At 40.9% G+C, this 24331-nt stretch overlaps 1 protein-coding gene and 2 pseudogenes across 5 annotated transcripts in view; 2 read left to right on the forward strand and 1 right to left on the reverse strand.

Moving 5' to 3' along the window:
• Nucleotides 1–24003, reverse strand: part of RAD52 (RAD52 homolog, DNA repair protein) — a 33506-nt gene extending 9503 nt beyond the window's left edge. The window contains exons 1-7 of one of the 5 annotated variants that reach the window (XM_019464944.2): nucleotides 23872–24003; nucleotides 7541–7642; nucleotides 6342–6443; nucleotides 5667–5760; nucleotides 5429–5496; nucleotides 2287–2405; nucleotides 1353–1425 (exon numbers count right to left, since the gene is read on the reverse strand). In XM_019464944.2, coding sequence (XP_019320489.1) covers nucleotides 1353–1425; nucleotides 2287–2405; nucleotides 5429–5496; nucleotides 5667–5760; nucleotides 6342–6443; nucleotides 7541–7624 — 540 coding nt within the window. In that variant the 5' untranslated portion in view covers nucleotides 7625–7642; nucleotides 23872–24003. Of the gene's footprint in view, nucleotides 1–1352; nucleotides 1429–2286; nucleotides 2406–5428; nucleotides 5497–5666; nucleotides 5761–6341; nucleotides 6444–7540; nucleotides 7643–23871 lie in introns of all 5 variants that reach the window. The other 4 variants (XM_019464945.2, XM_019464943.2, XM_019464946.2 and 1 more) reach the window with 4 other exon arrangements.
• On the forward strand, nucleotides 8822–9273 carry LOC109276239 (60S ribosomal protein L23-like; annotated as a pseudogene).
• Nucleotides 15994–16365, forward strand: LOC128775005 (60S ribosomal protein L31-like; annotated as a pseudogene).
• Nucleotides 24004–24331: the final 328 nt, after the last annotated feature.

The following is a 24331-nucleotide window of genomic DNA, read 5'->3' on the forward strand; positions in this document are numbered from 1 at the left end:
TACCTAAACTAAAATAATGTTATATGTCACTTATATCTCAATTTTTAAAAAGTCAAAGACAAAGAGAAATCTTGGAAGCAGCAAGAGAAAAATCATCAACAAATCAACAGGCCACAACACAGATGAAACGAGGACATTACGTTAAATGAAATAAGTCAGTCAAAAAAACCAAACAGTATGATTCCACTTACATGAGGCATCTAAAGTAGTCAAATTCATAGACAGTTAAGTGGAATGTGGTAACCAGGGGCTATGAGAAGGGGGAAAGGGGAGCTGTGTTTTGGGTATAGAGTTGCAGTATCTCAAGATTAAAAAGTTCTGGAGATCTGTTTCATCAGTGAACTGTACACTTACAAATGGCTAAAATGGTAAATTTTGTTATGTGTTTTTTACCACAATTTAAAAAAGAGAGGGAAAAAAACCTATGAGTGATATCCCTAACAAACACAGATGCAAAAGTCCTTAAAAAAAATACAAGCCTGGGGCGCCTGGGTGGCTCAGTCGGTTAAGCATCCGACTTCGGCTCAGGTCACGATCTCACGGTCCGTGAGTTCGAGCCCCACGTCGGGCTCTGTGCTGACTGCTCAGAGCCTGGAGCCTGTTTCAGATTCTGTGTCTCCCTCTCTCTCTGACCCTCCCCCATTCATGCTCTGTCTCTCTGTCTCAAAAATAAAAAAAAATTAAAAAAAATAAAATACAAGCCTAATAACGTGTAAAAGGATTTTAACAAGGGAGAGTGGAATTTTGACAGATGCCAAATGACACAAGCCTCTGTTAGGGTCTCCACCCCAAGAGCCCCTCGAGTACAAGACAGGGAATGCTCCCCGGGGCCTCAGAGAATGTCATGGGGAAGGCAGCCACTCCTCCAGGCACCAGGATCATTCCAGAACCTGACTCAGCCCAGGCCAAGAGTGACTGCAGGGGATACACGATTTCCAGACCCCTCTCTCTCAAAGGCTCAGCTCGTGCGATAGGCAGAGACGGAAACAAGAGGATCTACACCTTAAATCCACTCCAGCTAAGGAAAAGCAAGAAGGTGGAAGAGGTGTGGTTCTCAGTGTTTCTAAGAAATGGTGGTGCTGCAGGGTTCTCAGACCATTCCCGAACACAGCGCTCCATGTAGAAGAAACAACTAGCATACATTCTCTGGGCTTCAATGTCCTCATCTGTAAAACAAGGCCATTGGTTCCTGTTGTTCTGATATTCAAACAAGTCAGAAATACACATTCCAGACCCTCTAAAGGGCTGAGTCTCCCCTTCTTCTCTCTCCATCCCCAAACAGTCACCCATGACACAAGGGAATCAGTAATATCTTTACTGCAATGCATTCCATTCACCCATTTCTAACATACCTGGCGTGGAAGCTTATTTAGTGACCTCAGATAGTCTTTGTCCAGAATACAATTTCCAAGTGCATTCCCAAAACTTCTAAGGGTAAGGAAAAAAAAGAGTGAAACAGGTTGAGAATTATTACATGGTAATATCAGAGAACACAGTTAAAATCTCTGTGCAAGTTGCTTCTCAACTGTGGCAGAGAAGGACCCCAGTAAACATCCAAAAATGTTTACTGAGCACCTGCCACATTCATGCACTGTTTTAGTTTTAGGTTCTCAGAATACAGCACCATCCCTGCCCTCAGCAAGAGGCAAGGACTATGAAAAGACTCCTTAGCTACCTCCTGCCGTGGAGCACCAATTCCAGAGCAGAGATTTCTGAAGACTGCTCCAATTCCCCAGCAACAGTGGGCTACACACACTTAGAGCACAATCCTCCCTGACAGAAGCTCTTCACTCGGGATGCCTGGTTATGTACCGCAAGTTTGTAGTGGATGTTCATTCATACATGTGTTTTTCTAGTGATTCAATTCACTTCAATTCTCAAAGGCCAAAAAAAAAAAAAAAAAAAAGGCAAAATACCCTGTTCTACGTAACTAAGCTGTACATACACAATGAAAAACTGCTTAATGGGGAAGCTGTCTCTGTACTCATGTGGAAAGGTCTCCGATCCATGACTGAGGCAGTGGGTGTGCAAAATCGAGCACAGAACAGAGAAGATAGTATTCTACCATGTGATCCCAAGAGGGGAGACTGACTAAGCATAAAGCAGCATGGGGGACACGTGGGAGAACAGGAAACGGGGCCAAGAGGTACAGGAGAGAGGGAGACTCAGGTTATTTTGATTTTTGTACCACATGAACGTATTACATTCTAAACAAACTAAAACAAAACAAAACTGCTCTGAAACAAGAATCAAAATGAAGCAGGTTAGACTCTAGCTTTTGCTTACCTCAGCGCCCGCTTCAGCCCATCTGTCACCGCCTCCTTCCTTGCCTTCTCCAAAGACAAGGCTTTTGACTTGAGGCCCTCACTGACCCCATAGCCCACATCTTCATGATATGAGCCGTCCTGTGGGGGGAAGAGCCCAACATGAAGAGCTGCAGTCATGTGTCCCTGTCACACAACTCTTTTTGCCCTGACCAGTGCCCACACTGGGCACATATTAACTCAGGAGCCTTGCTAAAGGGCACATGAATGGGCACCAAGAACTGTAAGAGAATTAATTTCCAGCACTATGTCCTTGATCTTATCTGCTGGGAAGTATGTGAGACAATTCTCCCTTCCCACCTCCTCTTTTACTTAAAAAAGGCATACAGCTAACCCACCCTAAATCTCACTAGGGTGCATGACCCCAAGGTATAAAAACCTCTGGGACACTAAACAAAAAGAAAATGTGAAATATTATATTTAACGACTCTAATGATTGGATATTAAATCTTTTCACCAGTCAGGTGGTGTCCATTTCTGGCTTTCACCAAAAATGAAGGTAGACCTGATTGAGTTATTAGCTGATAGAGAACCAAATATAATTTTAGATGATAGCACTGTGATTTTTTTTTAAAAAAATGTAATGTTTATTTTTGAGAGAGAGAAACAGAGACAGAGACAATGCGTGAGCAGGGTAGAGGCAGAGAGAGAGAGGGGGAGACACAGAATTCAAAACAGGCTCCAGGCTCCAGCTGTCAGCACAGAGTCAGACACGGGGTTTGAACTCAGGAACAGTGAGATCATGACCTGAGCCAAAGTCAGACGCTTAACTGACTGAGACACCCAGGTGCCCCCGCCCCACACTGTGATTTTTTATATAACTCAGAAAGTTAATTCAAAGAAATGAGTGACACTATAACAAAACTCTCCATTCCCAGTTTATTATGTGAATAAGGTTTTTCAGTACTATTTACTAAAAATAAGAAGTTAGAATAGAATTAATGTTGAATGGTCTGTCTAGGAAAAAGTAATATTAAACTATGGATATATTTTAAAAATTTAATTTAAAAAATAAACTATGGCTATATAAACTACCCAAAAAGAAAAAGCCTCATCCATCTAATTAAGAAATACATTTTCCACAAAAATTTATTTTTATTAAGTATACAAATTTTAATGTAGTTATGTTGTCTCCCTCACAGACACAACTGACTAATCAATTGTGTGTTAATAATACCTATAATAGTAATTCAATCCAGATTTTGTATAATTTATTTTTTTTCTTAACATTTATTTATTTTTGAGAGGCAGAGCAAGACACAGCACAAGCAGAGGAGGGATAGAGAAAGGGAGACACAGAACCCAAAGAAGGCTTCAGGCTCTGAGCTGTCAGCACAGAGCCTGACAGGGGGCTCAAACCCACGAACTGTGAGATCATGACCTGAGCCAAAGTCAGACACTCAACCAACTGAGGCACCCAGGTGCCCCAAATTTTAAAAAATTTAAAGACCTAAGGTCACTGAAAATTTACTCAAAAAAATTACTTTTATATATACATACACACAGAGAGGAATTATACTAAGGTTATTGACAAGGTTCCAAACATATACATTCCAAACATTGTTTTATATATATTGATATATTATATTAGTATAAAGCCACTGGTGAAATAGAACAGGAGTTCAAGAAGAAACAATGTAAAATTTCTCATGATTAAAGAACACCTTGCTCATGTATTTTTTTAAATAGATGAGAGTATTTAATCATCTATTATTGAAAATCCATTGGTATATTTAAAAATGATGCAACAAAAAACTATGGGAGGAACAGATAAAGGAGATTAAGAGTACACTTATCCTGATGAGCCATGAGAAATGTACAGAATTGTTGTATCACTGTATTACACACCTGGAACTAAAATATCCCAGTATGTTAACTATATGTGGATAAAAAAAAAAAGGAAGAAAAAGATACAATACATTTATTTTAGAATGTCAAATTTGGGGGCGCCTGGGTAGCTCAGTTGGTTAAATGTCCAACTCGATTTAGGCTCCAGTCATGAGCTCACAATTTGTGATATCAAGCCCCGCATCGAACTCTGCACTGACAGAGCAGAGACTGCTTGGGATTTTCTCTCTCTCCGCCCCTCCCCAACTCATGCACACACTCTCTCTCTCAAAAATAAATAAACATTAAAAAAAAAAAAGTCAAATTTTACAATATGCCAAGAAATATACCCTTGCAACTACAGCTTTCGCCCATTACCCAGAAGTAGAACATTCTTATGAAAGCTTTCATTTGCCAAAGTAGCATAAAGCAAAGAAGTACCATTAATTTGTATGGAAAATTTTTTGAGCATTCCCAGATTCAAAAACTAACCTCTTTTGTGGCACGTGGGTGGCTCAGTCAGTTAAGCATCCAACACCTGATTTCTGCTCAGGTCATGATCTCACAGTTTTGGGAGTTCAAGCCTGGCACTGGGCTCTGTGCTAACAGTGCAGAACCTGCTCAGGATTCTCCCAATCTCTCTGCCCCTCCCCTGCTCACGCAAGCATTCTCTCTCCCTCTCTCTCTCTGAAGACAAACAAGTAAATAAATAAATAAATAAATAAATAAATAAATAAAGGCCTCTATTAGGCTTCTCTGATACATCAGGACACATCCTGCTAATGGAGGCACAAAATAAATCAAAATAAAGCATATTTGCTCACAGATATAGTTCAAAGCTATAGGAGCTTGATGCTGAGGAGCTCAGCAGGGCCACTCTTGCTGCCAGGGTTCACTTTTTGTCATAAAAGTGAAAATCCTCTTTGGATTTCTTTCATTTAAGTGAAAACAGGTACCAGTGTAGGTCTTCCATAAACGCAAAGCGGCATAGCACAAACTTTTGAAAGGCAGAGGACCTGTATTCATACTTACGGTGAAAACTTTCAGGAGTAAACTTAAAATGTGCAAGAAAACAAGGGTTTTTCACAATTCATTTAGGGACACATGAGTAAGAATGTTTGGCTACCACCATCCCAAAGAACACTGGCTGAGCCACAGCTCTAGCGCCTAGCTCTCCAGCTTGGCTGTGCCACCGTCCAGAGAATTCTCTACCTGCTCATTCTCTCTCACCGCCCACCCGATCCTCAGAGGCAGCAGGTCTATTCCATCACCCTCACCTTCAACTGGACTCTCACAAATGCACAGACTCCCACGTAGAACTTGCCATTGTTAAGGTCAACAAAATCTAGGAGTGGGAAAGAGAACCAGTTGAAGAGGATTCTGATCCCTGTGCCTCACCCACATTCCTCTGCTGGCAACCAAATATACCTACCCTACATCCTCACCCACAAAATACTCTCATCAGAAATTAGTGCCAAAGTAAGGGAAAGAAGTTGCCATTGCCAGGAAACATACCCACATTCTGCTGTGTGATAGAGTGTGCCCAGCCATTGTAACCAAACATCTCATTGGCCAGATTAATTACCCTGTGACCCTCGATGTAACATACCTAGAAAAAGAAATTAAACAGGGGGAGAAAAGGGGCTTGTAAATTCCTTGCCATACTTAAATGTGAATCAAAATTTACTTAATTTATTCCTTACCAGCTTTTTTGGCAAAACTGCCCTTAAACATTCCAGGGAAATTCTCAGTGACCTTATTTCAAAGATCTTCCAGAAGAAACCAGTTAGAACTAATATTTTGTCTGAGGGAAGGGACTAAACTCAGAGGGGCAAGATATCCACTCACCTAGCAGTTTCCAAAACTCAGTTCCCAAAAATGTACAAGGCTTGGGTTGACATATATTATAGAAGACCAAAAATATACACAGAAGATACAATTAGAAGCAAAAGAAACATTTTTAAAAGATGGTATAAAAACCCCAAGATGGCAGGTATGGAAGTCTCAAGACAAAACTTGGGTCACTTCAGATGACACTGAAGGCTGGAACCCATCCCCTCCCAAAGACACTCAGAAACACCTAGGACTAGAGACCTTCTGAATCCATGAGGACCCAGAGAGGGAGCTGGCGAGATCATCTGTGTAGCCAGCTATATGGCACCCACTTCTTAAGCATATAAACTCTCCTACCCTCTGGCCGCCTCCAGCCATTCGGCTGCTGATGTATTCTGGGCCCAGCCTTTGCCTCAGAGCTTTCTGGATGGCCTGATACTCTTCGGCTGTGTACTGACACTGCAATCCAGAAAGGAAAAATTAAATTGGCATTTCCTGCATTCCTTATGTCAGCAAGTCTCCCAACTGTTTTGGTCTCCAGACCCTTTTACACTCTTAAAAAGTACTGAGGATCCTAAAAGCTTTTGTTTATGTAGGTTATATCTATCCATATCAGGAATTAAAACTGAGAAACTCTTAAGGCACATCTTCCATCAGCCATCAAAGCAACGTCATCACATGCTGTGTATTCCCTTGGAAGTCCCACTGTTCACTCGCTTACAAGAGAACGAGTGGAAAAGGCAAGTGGTATGTTAGTGTTAGTATGGAAATCATTTCGACCCCATGGACTCTGAAAAGGTCTTGTGGACCCTCAGGGGTCACTGGACCACATTTTGAGAGCCAATGCCTTAGGTGTTACTACCATCCTTACAAAACTTTCTCAAGTAAACTTGAGAATTCATAAACTGAAATGTCCCACCTCGGGGTCTGTATATGACATTTATGCCCGCGAGGGAGTAGGGGAAATCCACCATCCTCTCCAAAGTTTTATACCTCTTCTCTAATTCAACAATTATTTTCCATTGTATACACAGATAATATACTACTACTTGTTTTGATTTTTGTCCCCTTGGCAGTCCTCCCCTTGCCCTATGTAAACAAAATAAATGCTCACAAACAGATCTCTGGTAAAGACAAAGATAGAATTTGAGGGGACAAACTAAGAATCTCTTTTATGTGCACAGCATATCTCCACAGAGAATATGACACCAGAAACTCTGGATGCCTCCAAAAAGGGAACAGGAGTGATGGGGAAGTAGTGAGACTTTTCATTCGCATATAGTCTACGTTCCATTTTGAATGTTATACCATATGAATATGGAGCCTATCCAAGAAAATAAACACAATGTAAATCTAATCTCCAGTACCATCAGTCTTTTGGTGCTAAAATTCCAAAATGCCCTGAGAGTTCACCAGACTCCCAAATAATGCACCTAAAGGAAAAACCACTGATGATAAATAGCGCCCACGTGTATGACAGTGCTCTACAAGTTACTTTCTCATATCTTTTCACTTCACCTCATTCTTGCCAGGTATGAGAGAAAACACACAGTTACCTGTCCAAAGCATAACACAGAACTGCCACCAGCAGAAGGATGGCTGCCACGGCCTCCGAGAATCGCCTCCTCAGTCACAGACATGCTGATTCTGGGGGACTTCTACAGAAACAGAAGATTAAAAAAGATCTCAAAGAATGCTAAATGTAAAAGGCAAGAGCCTCTACTAAAACTCAGATGAAAGCATCCAGATGCAGTATCCTACAAATCACTTTATTTACTTGACACTTTTTTATAAGCACTGCCCCAGTCAAGGACTAAGTTCCTCAGTGCTATCATCCAACAGGCCACTGAGATCCTTTAGCGTCCACTTCTATCTTTCTGTTAAAATTTTTGCTGGAGTGGGGGTGCCTGCCTGGCTGGCTGGAACATGCTAGAGCATGCAACTTTTGATCTCAGAGTCATGATGTCAAGCCCCATGTGGAGAGTGTAGCCTACTTAAAAAATTTTTTTTCTTCTTACTAGGGTGATGGTGCTGTTAATAAAGGTGATTTTTAGGAGTGCCTGGGTGGCTCAGTGGGTTAAATGTCTGACTTCAGGTCATGGTTTAATGGTTCATGAGTTAGAGCCCCATATCGGGCTCTGTGCTGGCACTGCAGAGCCTGCTTCAGATCTCTGTCTCCCCTCTCTCTGCCCCTCCCCCATTTGCACCATGCTCTTCTTTCTCTCTCAAAAATAAACATGAAAAAAAATTTTAAGTGAATTTTACAATTAGAATGTATTCTAATTGCAATATTTATAATGCAAAAAGCCAAAATTACAAAAATTCCCAAAGGACAGGAAACACTCACCTGATTACTACCTACTATATGAGCAACATGATCCTGGCTTCAGTGGGGTCAAAATAGAAATATAAGCCACAATAATTGAACTGAACTGCTTTCCAGGAACTAACAAGCTAGCTGGAAGGAGAAGACTAATAGACAGGAAAATTAAAGAGCAAGAGAAGGCAGTACAGACGACCCTAACATTCAGGAAAAGTACAGCGTTAGACCAGTCAGGTCCCTTACAGCATCACCTGGGAACTTATTAGAGGTGCAAATCCTCAGGCCCTACCCTAGACCTACTGGATCAGAAACTAGAGATGAGGCCCAGGAGTCTGTACTTGCCCACTGAGGGATTCGGATACACACTCTAGTTTGAGAGCCAATGCATTAGACTGAGATTGGCAAATGTTTATAGTCCACTAGAAAACAGAATGACCCTCAGAAGGACCCTCTACCTAATTACCCCACACCTCAAATCAAATCAAATCAAATCTGTCCCCTTCTGGCATTCCAGATGTGGAAGTGAGGATGTGGTGAGTCCTCTGATGTGAAATTCCAATTTCCCTGGGTCTTCCAGTAGGAGCCATGATCCACTATGCTAACCACACAGGAGCCCAAAGTCTGTATATCATCTCTGTAAAGGGGATAAGGCACTAAATACACGTCCTGCTGCTGGTGTGGGTGACATGGTGATGGCCACAGTGAAGAAAGGCAAACCAGAGCCCAGAAAGAAAGAAAGTACATCCAGCAGTGATAACTGGATAATGAAAGTCTTACCGGAGAAAAGATGGTGTGTTTTTCTATTTTGAAGGTAACACAGGGGTCACTGAAAACAATAAAGGTGAAATGACAGATTCTGCTATCATGGGACCAGTTACAAAGGTGTGTACAGACTGGCACCCCAGGACTGCATCCAATGCTGGTGTTATTGCATGATCCTTTAGTGTATTTGTTAAAAAAAAATTAAGAATTATTTGCTCCTGATGTTTGCCTTCCTGTTCTTTTCTGCATGTCATTCTTCTTGGCACCACCTAGCCCTGGCCTACTATTATAGAATACAGTTACTCAGTGCAAACTTGCTGTGGGCACGTGCAAAATAAACAGTACTTGGCAAAAAAAAAAAAAAAAGGCTTGTGCCTCAGCAAACTTACGTGTTGTAGTCTCCAGGTTATTTGCTGACAGTAAAACTACAAATCTAGGAATATCAAGTAGTAGGACTCTCCATACAGCATTACAATACAACATTTAAGGGCTCAAGTTCTGTCAGCTTCTGCTTCTATCACCCACTGGCTGCTTGACCAAGGGGAAAATCACATAATCTCTCTAAATGATGTTTTCTCATCTAGAAAATGGCCATAATAATACTATCACTTCCTAAGGGTTCTGTCGAGATTAACATGATGCTGCATGAAAACTGCATTAGAATAGTGCCAGATGAAGTACTAAATAAATGTTGGCTACGGCTAGGTGCATGTCAATTTTCATATATACAGGATGATGGAAATGCAAAAAACTATTTAAATGATCATAAAACCAGGGTGCCTGGGTGGCTCAGTCAGTTAGGCATCAGACTTCGGCCCAGGTCATGATCTCATGACTTGTGAGTTTGAGCCCCACGCCGGGCTCTGTGCTGACAGCTCAGAGCCTGGAGCCTGCTTCAGATTCTGTGCCTTCCTCTCTCTCTACCCCTCCCCCACTCACACTCTATCTGTCTCAAAAATAAATAAAGATTGGGGTGCCTGGGTGGCTCAGGTCATGATCTTGCAGTTAGTGGGTTCAAGTCCTGCATCAGGCTCTCTGCTGTCAGCACGAGCCTGCTTCAGATCCTCTGTTCCCCTCTGTCTCTGCCCCTCTCCTGCTTGTGCTTTCTCTCCTTCCCTCTCAAAAATAAATAAATAAACTTTAAAAAATAAACATCAAAAAAAATTTTACATAAATGATCATAAAACATTACATTCCAGCTAAGAATGAGATATTTAAACCTAGCACTAAAAAAGGAATAGCCTAACTAGATTAGTCAATAATATCTAAATTGCTATAACACAATCACTATATTGGACACCTGAAACTAATTATTACACCTTATGTTAACTAACTAGAATTAAAAACAAAAACTTAACAAAACAACACTTCACACACAGTGGTATGGCTACAATAAAAAAGACAGTGAATAATCAAGGTTAGCAAGGATGTGAAGAAATTAGAACACACACACACACACACAATCTGTTAAAACAGGTGATGTGCTGTGGGAGCAGATATGGGCTAAATGGGTAAGGGGTATTAAGGAATCTACTCCTGAAATCATTGCTTCACTATATACTAACTAATTTGGATGTAAATTTTAAAAAATAAAAAATAAAGTTAAAAAAAAAAAAAGAATAAAACTTAAAAAACAACAAAACAAAAAACAGGTGTGTGCCTGGCTGGCTCAGCTGGTAGAGCACATGACTCTTGATCTCAAGGTCTTGAGTCCAAGCCTCAGTTTGGGGGTAGAGTTTACCTTTAAAAAAAGATCAGAGGCCTTCGGGTGGTTCAGTAGGTTGAGCATCCAACTCTTGCTTTTGGCTTGGGTCATGGTCCCAGGGTCGTGGGATCAAGCCCCACATCAGGCTCCAAGCTGAGCATGTACCCTGCTTAGGATTTTTCCTCTCTCCCTCTCTCTCTCTCCCTCTCCCTCCCTCCCTCCTGTCTGCCCCTTTCCTCCACCTGAGTCCTCTCTTTCTCTAAAAAATAAAAAAATAGGGGTGCCTGGGTGGCTCAGTTGGTTGAGAGTCCGACTTCGGCTCAGGTCATGATCTCGCAGTCTGTGAGTTCAAGCCCCATGTTCTGTGCTGACAGTTCAGAGCCTGGAGCCTGCTTTGGATTCTATGTCTCCCCCTCTCTCTGCTCCTCCCCCTGCTCATGCTCTCTCTCTCTCTCTCTCAAAAATAAACATTTAAGAAAAAATTTTTAATAAAAAAATAAAAAGACCGAAACTCAAAATTGTTACAGCAGGAAATAGTGAAATGAAGATCTTATTTAGAATGTAATTGTAAATGGCAGAAAAGAGTTAAAAGAATGAAATGGATCTGTCTCCAAGGGGTGGAGAACAGTGGAGCAGGGATCTTCTTTTTCAAAATAAAACTTTTAGGGGTGCCTAGATGGCTCAGTCGTTTAAGCATTCAACTCTTGGCTCAGGTCATCATCTCACAGTTTTTGAGTTCGAGCTCTGAGTAGGGCTCTGTGCTGACAGCACAGAGTCTGCTTGGGATTCTCTCTCTCCCTCTCTCTCTAACCCTCCTGATTGCTCTCACTCTCTCTCCGAAAATAAATAAACTTAAAAATTTTAAATAAAACTTTTAGCACTATTTCATTTTCCATATATGTACATGTATTATTTTAATAAAAACAGAAATTAAAAAATTAAATATCTACTATATAAAGCAGAGGTTGGGGGGCACCTGGTTGGCTCAGCCGGTTGAGCGACCAACTTCAGCTTAGGTCACGATCTCATGGTTCATAGATTCGAGCCCTGCATCAGGCTGTGTGGACAGCTAGGAGCCTGGAGCCTGCTTCAGATTCTGTGTCTCCATCTCTCTCTGCCCCTCCCCTACTCACACACTCTCTCTCTCTCCAAAATAAATATTAAAAAAAAAAAAAATTTTAAAAACAGAGGTCAGCAAACTTTTTCTGTAAAGTGCTAGAGAGTAAATATTTTAGGACTTGCAGGCTATGTAGTCTGTCATGACTACACAACCCTGGCATTTTAGTGTGAAAGCAGCCATAGATAATATGTAAACAAATGGGCATGGTTGTGTCCCCATAAGACTTTATTACAAAAAGAGGTGTAAGATTTGGTCCACAGGCCATAGTGTGCCATACTTGCTATAAATAATGTTTTGAACGTTAAAGTCAGATGTGGTTCAACACCCAGTTCCACTCAGTAAGTTACTTACATTGAGCAATTGCTCAAACTCTCTGTGCCCAAATTTCCACATCTGTAAAGGGGAATATTCATAACAGCAACCTCATAAATTTATCATATGATAATGATGTGATTAATAATTATATCCAACAAAAATCATTAGATACTAAAAAGTTGTTGGGAGATGTTCACAGTGTCTCAAATGAACACCTGTCGACTTATTTGTTAAAAACAAAGGGCTATATATTGGGAATGTACCTAATGCTACAGAATTGCACTTAAAAATGGTTAAAAGGAGGGTTGCCTGGGTAGCTTAGTAGGTTAAGCATCCAACTTCAGCTCAGGTCATGACCTCACAGTCCGTGAGTTCCAGCCCCACATCCAGCTCTGTGCTGACAGCTCAGAGTCTGGAGCTACTCAAATTCTGTGTGTGTGTGTCTCTCTCTCTGCCCCTCCCCCACTTGCATGCTGTCTCTCTCTCAAAAATAAACATTAAAAACATTTATGTTTAATGGTTAAAATGATAAATTCTATGTTATATATATTTTGCCACAATAAAAAAAAAAGAGGGAGGGGCGCCTAGGTGGCTCAGTTGGTTAAGTGTGCAACTCTTGATTTCAGCCCAGGTCATGATCTCACAATTGTGGGATACAGTCCTGAGTCAAGCTCTGAGCTGACAGTGTGGAGCCTGCTTAGGATTCTCTCTCCCTCTCTCTCTGCCCCTGCCCCACTTGTGCATGTGCACTCGTGTTCTCTCTCAAAATAAATGAACATTTTTTTAAAAAGAAGGGAGAGTAATTTAACATAATAAAGGTTCATATATCCTTCATGCAAGATCTAAGAGTCTGGTGGCCCTGGCCATCCTGTCGCTGTGTCATCTAGCACACATGACCTCCAAGGTCATCACTGCAGGGGTAGAAAGAGTTGGAAAAGTCACACTGGTTCATAGCTGCCTTAGGCCAGAAGTGATATGGATCGCTTCTGGTCACAGTTCACTGGACAGCTCTTGTCACAAGGCCCCAACTTAATTGCAGTAGAGGCTAGGAAATTTAAGGTATTTGAATATTCGGTGACTACTGTCTCTTCCACATCCATTCCCCCCCCCAACCCCACTCCAATATGAACCCCTAGAAGGCAGGAGGTTCTTCTTGATTCTTCTTGGCACCCCAATGACTAGCATGGAACCTTGCTCACGCAGGGCTAGGAAGGGAGGGTTTGGTGAGTGATTAAATACATAATGTAGGATATGCAGACAAAGCATATTTTTTAATTTTTTACAAACTAACTTTATAAGGCAAGAGTTACACTTCTCACACTTAAAAAGCAACTTGATACTTTTCTAAACAATATCTTAAAAGATTCAACCTCTTATGACAGAAAAGGACAACTTCGTCCCTGCCCATAAAGTAAAACATGGAATCATTTTTCTTACATTTTTTCCAGTTACTTCTTCGGGGGGGGGGGGGGGGGGGGGGAACAACTTACCTTTTCTAAAACTGTCCACAACCATTTTCCCATTATAAAATTAAAATATCTTTATTGTAGAAACATCTATTAAAAAATAAGGAAGTAAAATTTGGCTGGATCCCCACCAACAGATGACTTTTTTTATATGTGATTGAGTTTGTATTATGTTTAAATTTTTTTTTAATGTTTATTTATTTTTGAGAGAGAGACAGAGCATGAGGAGATGGAGAGAGAGGGAGACACAGAATTTGAAGCAGGCTCCAGGATCTAAGCTATCAGCACAGAGCCCAATGCAGGGCTCGAACCCACGAACCTGAGATCATGACCTGAGCCAAAGTCGGATGTTTAACTGACTGAGCCACCCAGGCGCCCCTTACAGTTATTTATTTATTTTGAGAGAGAGGGAGAGGGAGAGGGAGAGAGCGTGAACCCCAAGCAGGCTTCATGCTTATAGTGCGGAGCCCAATGAGGGGCACAAACTCATAAACTGTGAGATCGTGACCCAAGCCGAAACCAAGAGTCAGATGCTTAACCAACGGAGTCCCACAGCTGCCCCAAGTTTATATGTATGTTTAATGTGTACATGTGTATGTGCATATTTGTTAAACAAAAGGAGAATCAAGTCTGGGAAGCATATCTTATCCTGCACCTCAAATCTTCTCGGCCTTGCCTGTCTCTGAGGCCTTTGATCAGTTTTTCCACCCTGGTTGTCATTAGGTGGAACAAATGGGCATGAGTTTTAAATGAATGCACATAGGTACAACCACTGGTCCCTTACTTCCTGCTCATGGTAATGCCTCTCACTCCCACCCCTGGCCTCCCTCTTGCCTTTGAGGTGTGAGAACCTGTGGGGTCCACCTGATGTCCATACATGTACAACCTGAAGTTTGAGGGAGTTAATATACCAGGGGCAAACCTTTTACCAATAAGATGCAGAAGCTGAGGGAGAAATTCTTCTTCCTTCGGGTGTATTGTCCTGGGACACAGTACTTCAGACATCCTCCTGAGAGACAGCTTTAGGAAACCAGTCAGTTGTACCTTGTTACCAAGCGGTGGCCAGCTTGGACATGTACTCTTGAACCGACTTAATCTCCTCTCCTCAATTCCCCTTTCCTTACTTCTGCTTCCTGAAAAAATAACAGCCCATAAGCTTTTGTCTCAAGCTCTAGGTTCTGGGATACCCAGATATAGAGATACCATGGATGCTCTGCTAATTATCCCTTCAGCTCTTACCACAGTAGTGCACCCTGCCCTAACTTCCAAATGCCAACATTTGTATCTCTTTACCTGAAGGCCTTTTTTGGCATCCAGGGCCCATTTTTGTACCTGTTCATGCTAAGCTAGAAGTGTTAGAGAAATGATGCCCCTGGGAGCAGCCCTCTAACAGTGACTGACTAGAGCTGGTGTTTAAGGACCCTAGATTTCTTACCCCCTTTGTGAGATAACACTGAGCTGTGAGTTCTACATTGGCTCAAGTTCCCCAGTCAAATTAGGTTTGGTTGACCACTGGTGGTGACTGGCTTGACCATGCATGCTCCGTGGACTGCCTTTTCTTTCCCATCTCACTTCCCTCTGCTCTACCAGTACATCCTGGGCTCTACTCTCAGACAAGCTACCTACATTTGGCGAAAAATGTAGGGAGAGCAAAAGATACCTTTACAATGGAAAAACCTGGCAGATGCTTCCTTAATCAGGTAATCAAACATAATGTCACCAGTAATAATCACATCATAAGCTTCCTGATGGATACACTGAAAAGGTCACATCACTTAGAAAGTATTTCTACCAATTTAATCATGACTTTAACTAAGAGGAAATAATCAGACAAGTTGAAATCTACAAGGCTTGGACTCAAACTATGTCAATGTCAATGTCTCAAAAAACCAAAACAAAGCAAAACAAAGAGGCTACTGAATGCCTCTAGATTAAGAGACTAAAGACACACAGTGTCTTTTTGCAACTTATTCTCAAGTCATTCAACTAATAAAACATCATTCAACGAATAAAATGTGTGTGTGTGCATGTGCAAAGAGAATGAGAGGAAGATAAATCGAAGTAACAAATTTATGAATCCAGGTGAAGGATACGCAGGCCTCCCTTGTATAACTTTTCTGAAGGCTTCAAATGTTTCAAAACAAAATGTTAGGAAAGACTTCCTGCATGGACAAGGTTATGGCAGCTACATAAATCCAAATATCCCAATACATCCAATGCAGATCAAAAAAGAGGAACAAATAAAAACACAAATATCCTGTATCTTCTAATATAATTAGAAGACTGAAGCTTCCTTTTCAAACCAGGGCCCCGGCAGAATGGCTCCTGCAAATAAGGGCGTTGAGAAGAAGGGCCGTTCTGCCATCATTCTGCCATCAACGAGGTAGTGACCAGAGAAAATATCATCAACATTCACAAGCACATCCATGGACTGGGTTTCAGGAAGTGTGCCCCTCAGACACTCAAAGAGATCTGGAAATTTGCCATGAAGGAGATGGGAACTCCAGATATGCATGTTAACATGAGGCTCAACAAAGCTGTCTGGGCCAAAGGAGTAAGTAACATTCCAAACTGTATCCATATGCAGTTGTCCAGATAATGTTAATGAGGATGAAGATTCACCAAACAAGCTCTATATGTTGGTGACCTATGTACCTGTCACCACTTTCAAAAATCTACAGTTAATGTGAATGACAACTAATCGTTGATTGCCAAATAAAGGTATGCTGCAAAAAAGAAAGAAGAGGAGAAGGAAAAAGAAAAGAAGAAAACTGAAAATACTACAAGTTTCAAAATGCCAGCAATTTCTGGTGGAGATATTTCTCAAATGTTCATCATAACCCTTCAAGGAAAGTAAGGTGAGATGTAGGTGGGAAGAGAAGTGCATACAAGAAAGAGGAGGATGGAGAGCATAAGATGGAACTAAAATTGCTCCCCAGAAAAGAAAACCCACTTTTAGTATGAAGATACTAACAAAGAGTTTCGGTAGGTCAGAGCAGTCCAGAAATAAAAGGTATACACAACTCAAGGAGGCAGTCTTGGAAAGCCAGTGTTTCTGGAGAGAAGAGGGCAAAAAGGAATGAGAAGTGCCCTTGAAACTGTGCCGTAAAGGGCAGATGACAGATCCTGTAAGATAAGAGAATATTTAAAAGTCAGGGGACATATAATCATGCCTCCCAAAAAGCCTTCTAATAAAGAAACCATACTCACTACACTTACAAAAGAATAGAAACTGGGGCACCTGGGTGGCTCAGTCGGTTAAGCGACCGACTTCAGCTCAGATCATGATCTCACAGTCTGTGGGTTTGAAACCCGCATCAGGCTCTGTACTGAGAGCTCAGAGCCTGGAGCCTGCTTCGGATTCTGTCTCCCTCTCTCTGCCCCTCCCCCGCTCACGCCTCTGTCTGTCTCTCTCTTTCTCTCAAGAGTAAATAAACATTTTTTAAAAATTAAAAAAAAAGAATAGGAACTATTCTTGATAGGAATCTTGTAAACCACCTGACAACCAATGTTGTTCACAAAATGCAAAATAAAAAAAGTCCATGAACTTAAAGACAGTGCAATAGAATTATACAATCTGAAGAGGAGAAAAAGACAGACTGAAAATAATGAAAGAGCCTCAGGGTCCTGTGGAATAATATAAAAACAGCTAACACAGATATAATTGGAAGTCTCAAAAGAAGGGATTAAAGAGAATGGAAAACAAAAACAAACAAAAATTTGAATGGCTTGAAATTTCCTAAATTGGGTGACACGCATATATTTATACATTTAAGGTCAGCAAACCTCAAGCAGGATAAATACAAAGAAAATCACACTTAGACACACCCTAGGCAAATTGCTGAAAACCAAAAATAAAGAGAAAATCTTGAAAGCAGTCAAAGAAAAATGGCCCATCATATACAAAATAATAATAAAAATGATGTCTCCATCTTACAATAGTTTAAAAGACATACTTAGGAATAAATTTAAGGAAAGGTGTAGAAGACCTCCCTGTTGGAACACTACAAACAGTATTAAAAAAAAATTAACACCTAAGTAAAAAGGGAGATGTACCATGTTCATAGATTTCAAGAGTCAATAACCATTAAGATGTTAATTTTTCCCAAATTGATCTAAAGATTAAATGCCATCGCAGTCAAATTCCTCACAGACTTTTTTGTAGAAATTGATAAAATGATTCTAATATTTATATGGAAAATGCAAAGGAACTGCATTAGACTGTCCACATCAATCTTGAAAAACAACAAAGTTGAAGGACCTACACTATGTGACTTCATGACTTACTATAAAGCTCCAGTAATTAAAATAGAATTAAAACTGACATAAGAATTGATCGGTGGAACAGGAAAAAAAGCCCAGAAACCAACCACCATTCAAACAGTCACAAGAATGCAATCCCGGGGCGCCTGGGTGGCTCAGTCGGTTGAGCGTCCGACTTCGACTCAGGTCATGCTCTCGAGGTCTGTGAGTTCCAGCCCCGAGTCGGGCTCTAGGCTGATGGCTTGGAGCCTGGAGCCTGCTTCCGATTCTGTGTCTCCCTCTCTCTCTGCCCCTCCCCCATTCATGCTCTGTCTCTCTCTGTCTCAAAAATAAAATAAAGTTAAAAAAAAAAAAAAAGAATGCAATCCCAATCGGAAAGGTACAAATGTAATGCAATGGCATTTTCAACAAATGATCTGACAACTGAATATCTCTATGGGGAAAAATTTTCATAGTTTTCACAAAATATTTTTTATACCATTCACAAAAACCAGAGACAAATCATAGGCCTAAATATAAAAGCTACAACTACAGGGGCACCTGAGTGGCTCAGCTGGTTAAACATCTGACTCTTGATTTCAGTTCAGATCATGATCTCACGGTTTGTGAGTTTGAGCCCTACATCGGGCTCTACGCTGATAGCACATGGAGCCTGCTTGGGATCCTCTCTCTTCCTCTCTCTCTCTGCCCTTTTCTGCCCATCTCTCTCTCCTCTACTCACAAAATAAATAAATAAAAATTTTTAAAAAGCTACAACTATAGGGGCACCTGGGTGGCTCAGTCGATTAAGCATCCAACTTCAGCTCAGGTCATCATCTCACAGTCCGTGAGTTCAAGCCCCACGTGGGGCTCTGTGTTGACAGCTCGGAACCTGGAGCCTGCTTCAGATTCTTTCTCTGCCCTTCCCCTGCTCACACTTTGTCTCTCTCTCTCTCTCTCTCTCTCAAAAATAAAAAAAGATTAAAAAAAATTTTTTTTAAATAAACATTAAAAAAAAAGGAAAATAAAAAAATTTTTAATAGAAATAACATATAATCCAATAATTAAACTACTGGGTGTTCACCCCTCCTTAAAAAATGAAAACACTAATTTGAAAAGATATATGCAGCTTTATGTTTATTGCAACATTATTTTATTTTATTTTTTTTTAATTTTTTTTTTTTTTAACATTTATTTATTCTTGAGACAGAGAGAGACAGAGCATGAACGGGGAGAGGCAGAGAGAGAGGGAGACACAGAACTGGAAGCAGGCTCCAGGCTCCGAGCCATCCACCCAGAGCCCGATGCGGGGCTCGAACTCACAGACCACAAGATCGTGACCTGAGCTGAAGTCAGCGCTTAACCAACTGAGCCACCCAGGCGCCCCTATTGCAACATTATTTTAAAAAGCCAATATATGGAAGAAGTCTAAACATCCATCAATAGATGAATAGATAAAATAATATTTCATGAAAAAGGATTGAAATCTTGACATTTGCAACAACATGGATGGATCTAGAGAGTATAATGCTAACTGAAATAATTTAGTCAGAGAAAGACAAATGTCGTATGATTTCAGTAATATATAGAATAAACAAATGAATACATAAACAAACACAAAACAGAATCAGACCTATATGGTTGCCAGAGGAAGGGAGTTGGGAGGATAGTCAAAATGAGTGAAAGGAGTAGAAAATAGAGACTTGCAGTCATGCAACGGGAATAAAAGGCACAGCATAGAGAATACAGTCAATGATGTTATCATAGTGTTGTATGGTGACAGATGGTAGCTACACTTGTGGTGAGGCCAGCATAACATACACAGATATTGAATTACTATGTCATACACCCGAAATTAATGTAATGTTGTGTGTCAACTATCTTCAAATAAAAATTTAAAAAATCTTTTCCCAAAAAATAAATAAAATTTTTTAATTAAAAAAAAAAGCTACAACTATAAAATTTCTAGAACAAAATATACGACTATATCTTTACATCCTAGAGGTGGTCAAGATTTCTTAGGACTCAGAAAGCTATAACTATAAAAGAAAAAAATGATAAACGTGACTACATCAAAACGTAATGCTGTGCTTATCAAAGGACACTCTATGAAAATGAATAGGCAACCACAAAAGACTGACATCCAGGATATAAAAAAGAAAAAGATATAACTCCTACAACTCAATAATAAAGACCAATAACCCAATTTTAAGTGGTCAAAATCTGAGCAGGCACTTAACAAAGAAAGATATACAAATGTCAATAAGCACAGGAAAGTGTTCAACAGCATTAGTAATCAAGGACTAAAATTAAAACCATAATGACACACCCCTCTGTACCCTCCAGAATGGCTAAAAATAAAGATTGCAGCACCAAAAGTTGGCAAGGATGTGAAGCAACTGGAATTCTCATACACTGTTGACTAGAAACAAACTGGTAAAACTATTCAGCTGTAAGCACATGCCACCCTTCAAGAAAAAAGAATAATGACTTGAAGATGGAGCCTCAGGTTCAGAGGGTAGAGCAGCAGCCACAGAAGATTATCCCCAGGCCTTGAATCCTAAATGGCCCTTTATGTGCCCTGGAGATCAGTCCTGTTAGGTAGGTGTAGGTACTTGCCTATTCATTTTCATAGAGTTGTCTTTGATGAGAAGTTTTAAATTTGATGTAATCATATTTGTCTTTTTTTTTTTTTTTTTTTTTTTTTTTTAAGTGGGGATTGCTTTCTAAGTCTTGTCTAAGAAACCTCTACACACCCCCAGGTCATGAAGATATGCTTTTATATTTTCTTCTACAAGCCTTAAAGTTTTATAATTTTGGAAATAAAACTGGTAATTTCTTTAGAAATTAAACATGCATCTGCCATATGACCCAAGAATTCTTCTGAAAGATGGTTTCTGAGAGAAATAAACACATATGGCCAAGAAAAGATTTGTGGGACGGAAAGGGAAAGAGCTTGAACCAGGGCAGGGGCTGTGAGCAAGAAATGGATGAATTGGAGAGATATTAAGAAGGTCAACGAGGGGCGCCTGGGTGGCGCAGTCGGTTAAGCGTCCGACTTCAGCCAGGTCACGATCTCGCGGTCCGTGAGTTCGAGCCCCGCGTCAGGCTCTGGGCTGATGGCTCGGAGCCTGGAGCCTGTTTCCGATTCTGTGTCTCCCTCTCTCTCTGCCCCTCCCCCGTTCATGCTCTGTCTCTCTCTGTCCCAAAAATAAATTAAAAACGTTGAAAAAAAAAAATTAAAAAAAAAAAAAAAAAAGGTCAACGAGATTAGCAAGAATGTTTTTATTCTTATCCACTTCCTTTTCACCTAAAAGCATTTCTAATTATACACGAAAGGAGGGAGGAAGGAGTAAGAGGGAATGAGGAATGTTACATATGGAAATTTTTCTCTTTTGTCTGACTTTTTCTCATCTTTATTAAAGACTGGACAGGCAGGGCATGATCATGAAGGGTATTGTAAGCCACCTTAAAAAAACTTGAAACATTGGGGTGCCTGGGTGGCTCAGTTGGTTCAACTTCCAATTCTTGATTTCGGCTCTGTGCTGGGCGTGGAGCCTGCTTAAGATTCTTTCTCTCAAAATAAATACATAAATATTTTTTTTAAAAAAAAGGTTCTCTCTCTCCCTCTGCCCCTCTCCCACTTGTGCACGCACACACTCTCTCTCAAAAAAAAAAAAAAAAAAAAAAAAGCTTAAACATTAGCTTGTAAACCATGGGAGAGCAATGGAAATTTTAAACTAAGTCAGTTAAGTCTCTGAAGTCTCTTCTTTGTCAACAGTGAATAACTGAGGAAGAGATCAGTTAGAAGTTTATGTTACCACAGTCCAGAGAAAAAATGATAAAGGAAAATCATGGAAATGTTGAGAAAGGATGGACTCTGGATATGGTTTTCAGGAGGCAGAATTGACAGAACTTAGTGATGAGGGAGGTTCTGATTCCAAGGATCAAGAACAGCAGGATTGGGTATTAAGGTTTTTTCTTTTATTTTCATTTATGTACATGCTGCTATATTTGTGAAACTTCAAATGTTGTCTGTTCTTTCAAGCTTTATGCAGCTTACACTCTAAGAATTAATCTATGTTCCTACAGCCTTTTAGACATACATCAAAGCACATATTGCACTGTAATCCACACTCAGCCATTCAAGAGCAAAAGAGCCATATACTAATTACCGATAATTGGCATTAGTGAGCCAATAATGAAATTGGTTATACAGGCAATTCTCATTATTCAAGGTAGTCTATAAAGTCACCATGAACCCCAAATTATCAAATACCAAACCACTACTCCTAGGAGAAACACAAGATTAGGTTCCTGTGAGCCTCTGGTCACAATATTTTCTTACATCAGTCAATACATAATCTTGTTTGATGTGTGTTTCTGTTGAAAGATACCTTATTCAATACATATTAACTCCTTAACATTGAACCCACAGCCAGCAGCATATAACTCCTACCTGAACAAGCTTATCTAAAGGAAGCTTTCCTTTCTCTGTGAGACATCACAGGCTTCTTACACTGGTAATGCTAGACAGCACTTCAGCAATATGCTTGGAGGCCATTCCAAACTGAAATCGCTAACAAAAAGTATGAAAATGAGAAAAATGTGACACTAAATATACTTAAAAGCACCGTGAGTGTTGAATTAGGGGTTACAAAGAAATTTTAGTGAGTAGGTGAATTCCCCAAAACACATTCCATGAATAATGAGGACTGAACAGGGTTTTTGTTTTGACATAAAACTTCTCTCCCACAGCTAGCTCAGTTATATTTTTCATACTCATCTCCAGCTACACCCAGCTCGTATCACAAGGTAACAACAGGTCATGGCCCACATCACACAGAAACACAAATATTTCTCTGCTTTCACTACAGTTAGTGGTCTAAGAGACAAGACTTTAAAAAGACAAACTTCCCTAAAAGATCCCAGACCCAAGGCCACTAAAATATCTGAGCCAGTCCCGGAGTTAAATAATGCTGGCTTATGAGAATTTAGTTCAAAAATGTGACTCAAACTGTGATTTGTATGGAGGAAAAAGGTCTAGTAATGCAAAAGTAATGCAGAAGTACAAAAAACTCAAATGTCCATTAACTAAATGGACAAACAAAATGTGGAATATCCCTACAACAGATTGTTACTCAACCATAAAAAAGAGCGAAGAACGGGCACAGGCTAGAACATGCATGAACCTTCAAAACATTATGCTACGTGAAATAAACCCATCATACAAAAAAACAAAAACTGTAGGATTCCACTTCTGTGAAATATCTAGAATTGGCAAATTCAAAGGCAAAAAGATGATTACTGGGGTGAGGATAGGAGCAAATGAGAAGTGCCCGCTAATGAGTTGTGGGTTTCTTTGGGGGGTGATAAAAATGTTCTGGAACTAGACAATGGTGATGGTCGCAAAGCCCTGTGAATATACTAAAACCACCTAACTGTTTAAATGGATGAAATGTAATCGTATGTGAATTGTATCTCAATTAAAAAAAAAATCTATAAAGGCTAAATATGCGGCTAAACTTGAGTATCAAATTCTTTAAAATGGATAATTCCTTCCCTCCTGATATTTATCCCAACTCCGTGCAGCTACCGACACAAACTTCAGCACCCTTCACTCCGGTCAATAAGCAGCCTCTGGAGCTCTCGCGCCGTGCAGGGGGCCGCCACAATTAACAGTACGCTGCTGCACCCCCGTCGTGGCGTCTCGGAGTGTTGGTCCAAGTTTCCCGTGCCCCTGTCCCTCCTAACCACACTCTCAGCAAGCCGTGATCCTGACCCCTACTGTACTAATTAGTACAGGCCTCGGGACACAGGATCACTCTGCCGTGGCCAGGAAGAGCTCAACCGCCGCCCCAAGCGATCTGCTCAGAACCTGCGACGCCCCACGATCCACAGTCCCCAGCCGGAACCACCCCAACTGGGCCGTTCCCCCCTCCCTCCTCACTTACGCGCTTCTGGCAGCGCGCGGTGCACGCAGGGAGCTCGGTCTACGCTATGTACAAAGGGAACCTAGTTTAGATAGAGCCGCGCAGAGGAGACTGGGAAAGCAGTGCCAAAGAACCCTGGGAAGAAGGTCCAAATCAAGAGCGAGCCCTGGGCGGGGAAGGACAGGAGGAGGAGCCGTAAATCAAGGCGGGGAAGGGGAGAAGAGCCGCAAAGCAATCTGCCGAAGCCGTAAAGCAAGCTGGAAGCACGACGCTGACCTCGATGTGCAAAACCACTCCTCGCGTCACTCCCTCTGCCTCCATTTATCCCTGCGGCTGCCTGTAATTCTTGCAGCTGCCCAGGTCTCGGCTGCCCCCTAGCGGGCCGGGTGAACTCACGTGGGGCATTCCAGCGCCTTCATGAAAGACCTCAACAAACCCAATCCAGATAGAATGAGGCGACTGGGCGGAGTAGGAATTTCTC

The sequence above is a fragment of the Panthera pardus genome, unplaced genomic scaffold (assembly GCF_024362965.1).
Source record: "Panthera pardus isolate Hobbes unplaced genomic scaffold, ASM2436296v1 HiC_scaffold_6, whole genome shotgun sequence".
Classification (NCBI taxonomy): Eukaryota; Metazoa; Chordata; class Mammalia; order Carnivora; family Felidae; genus Panthera; species Panthera pardus.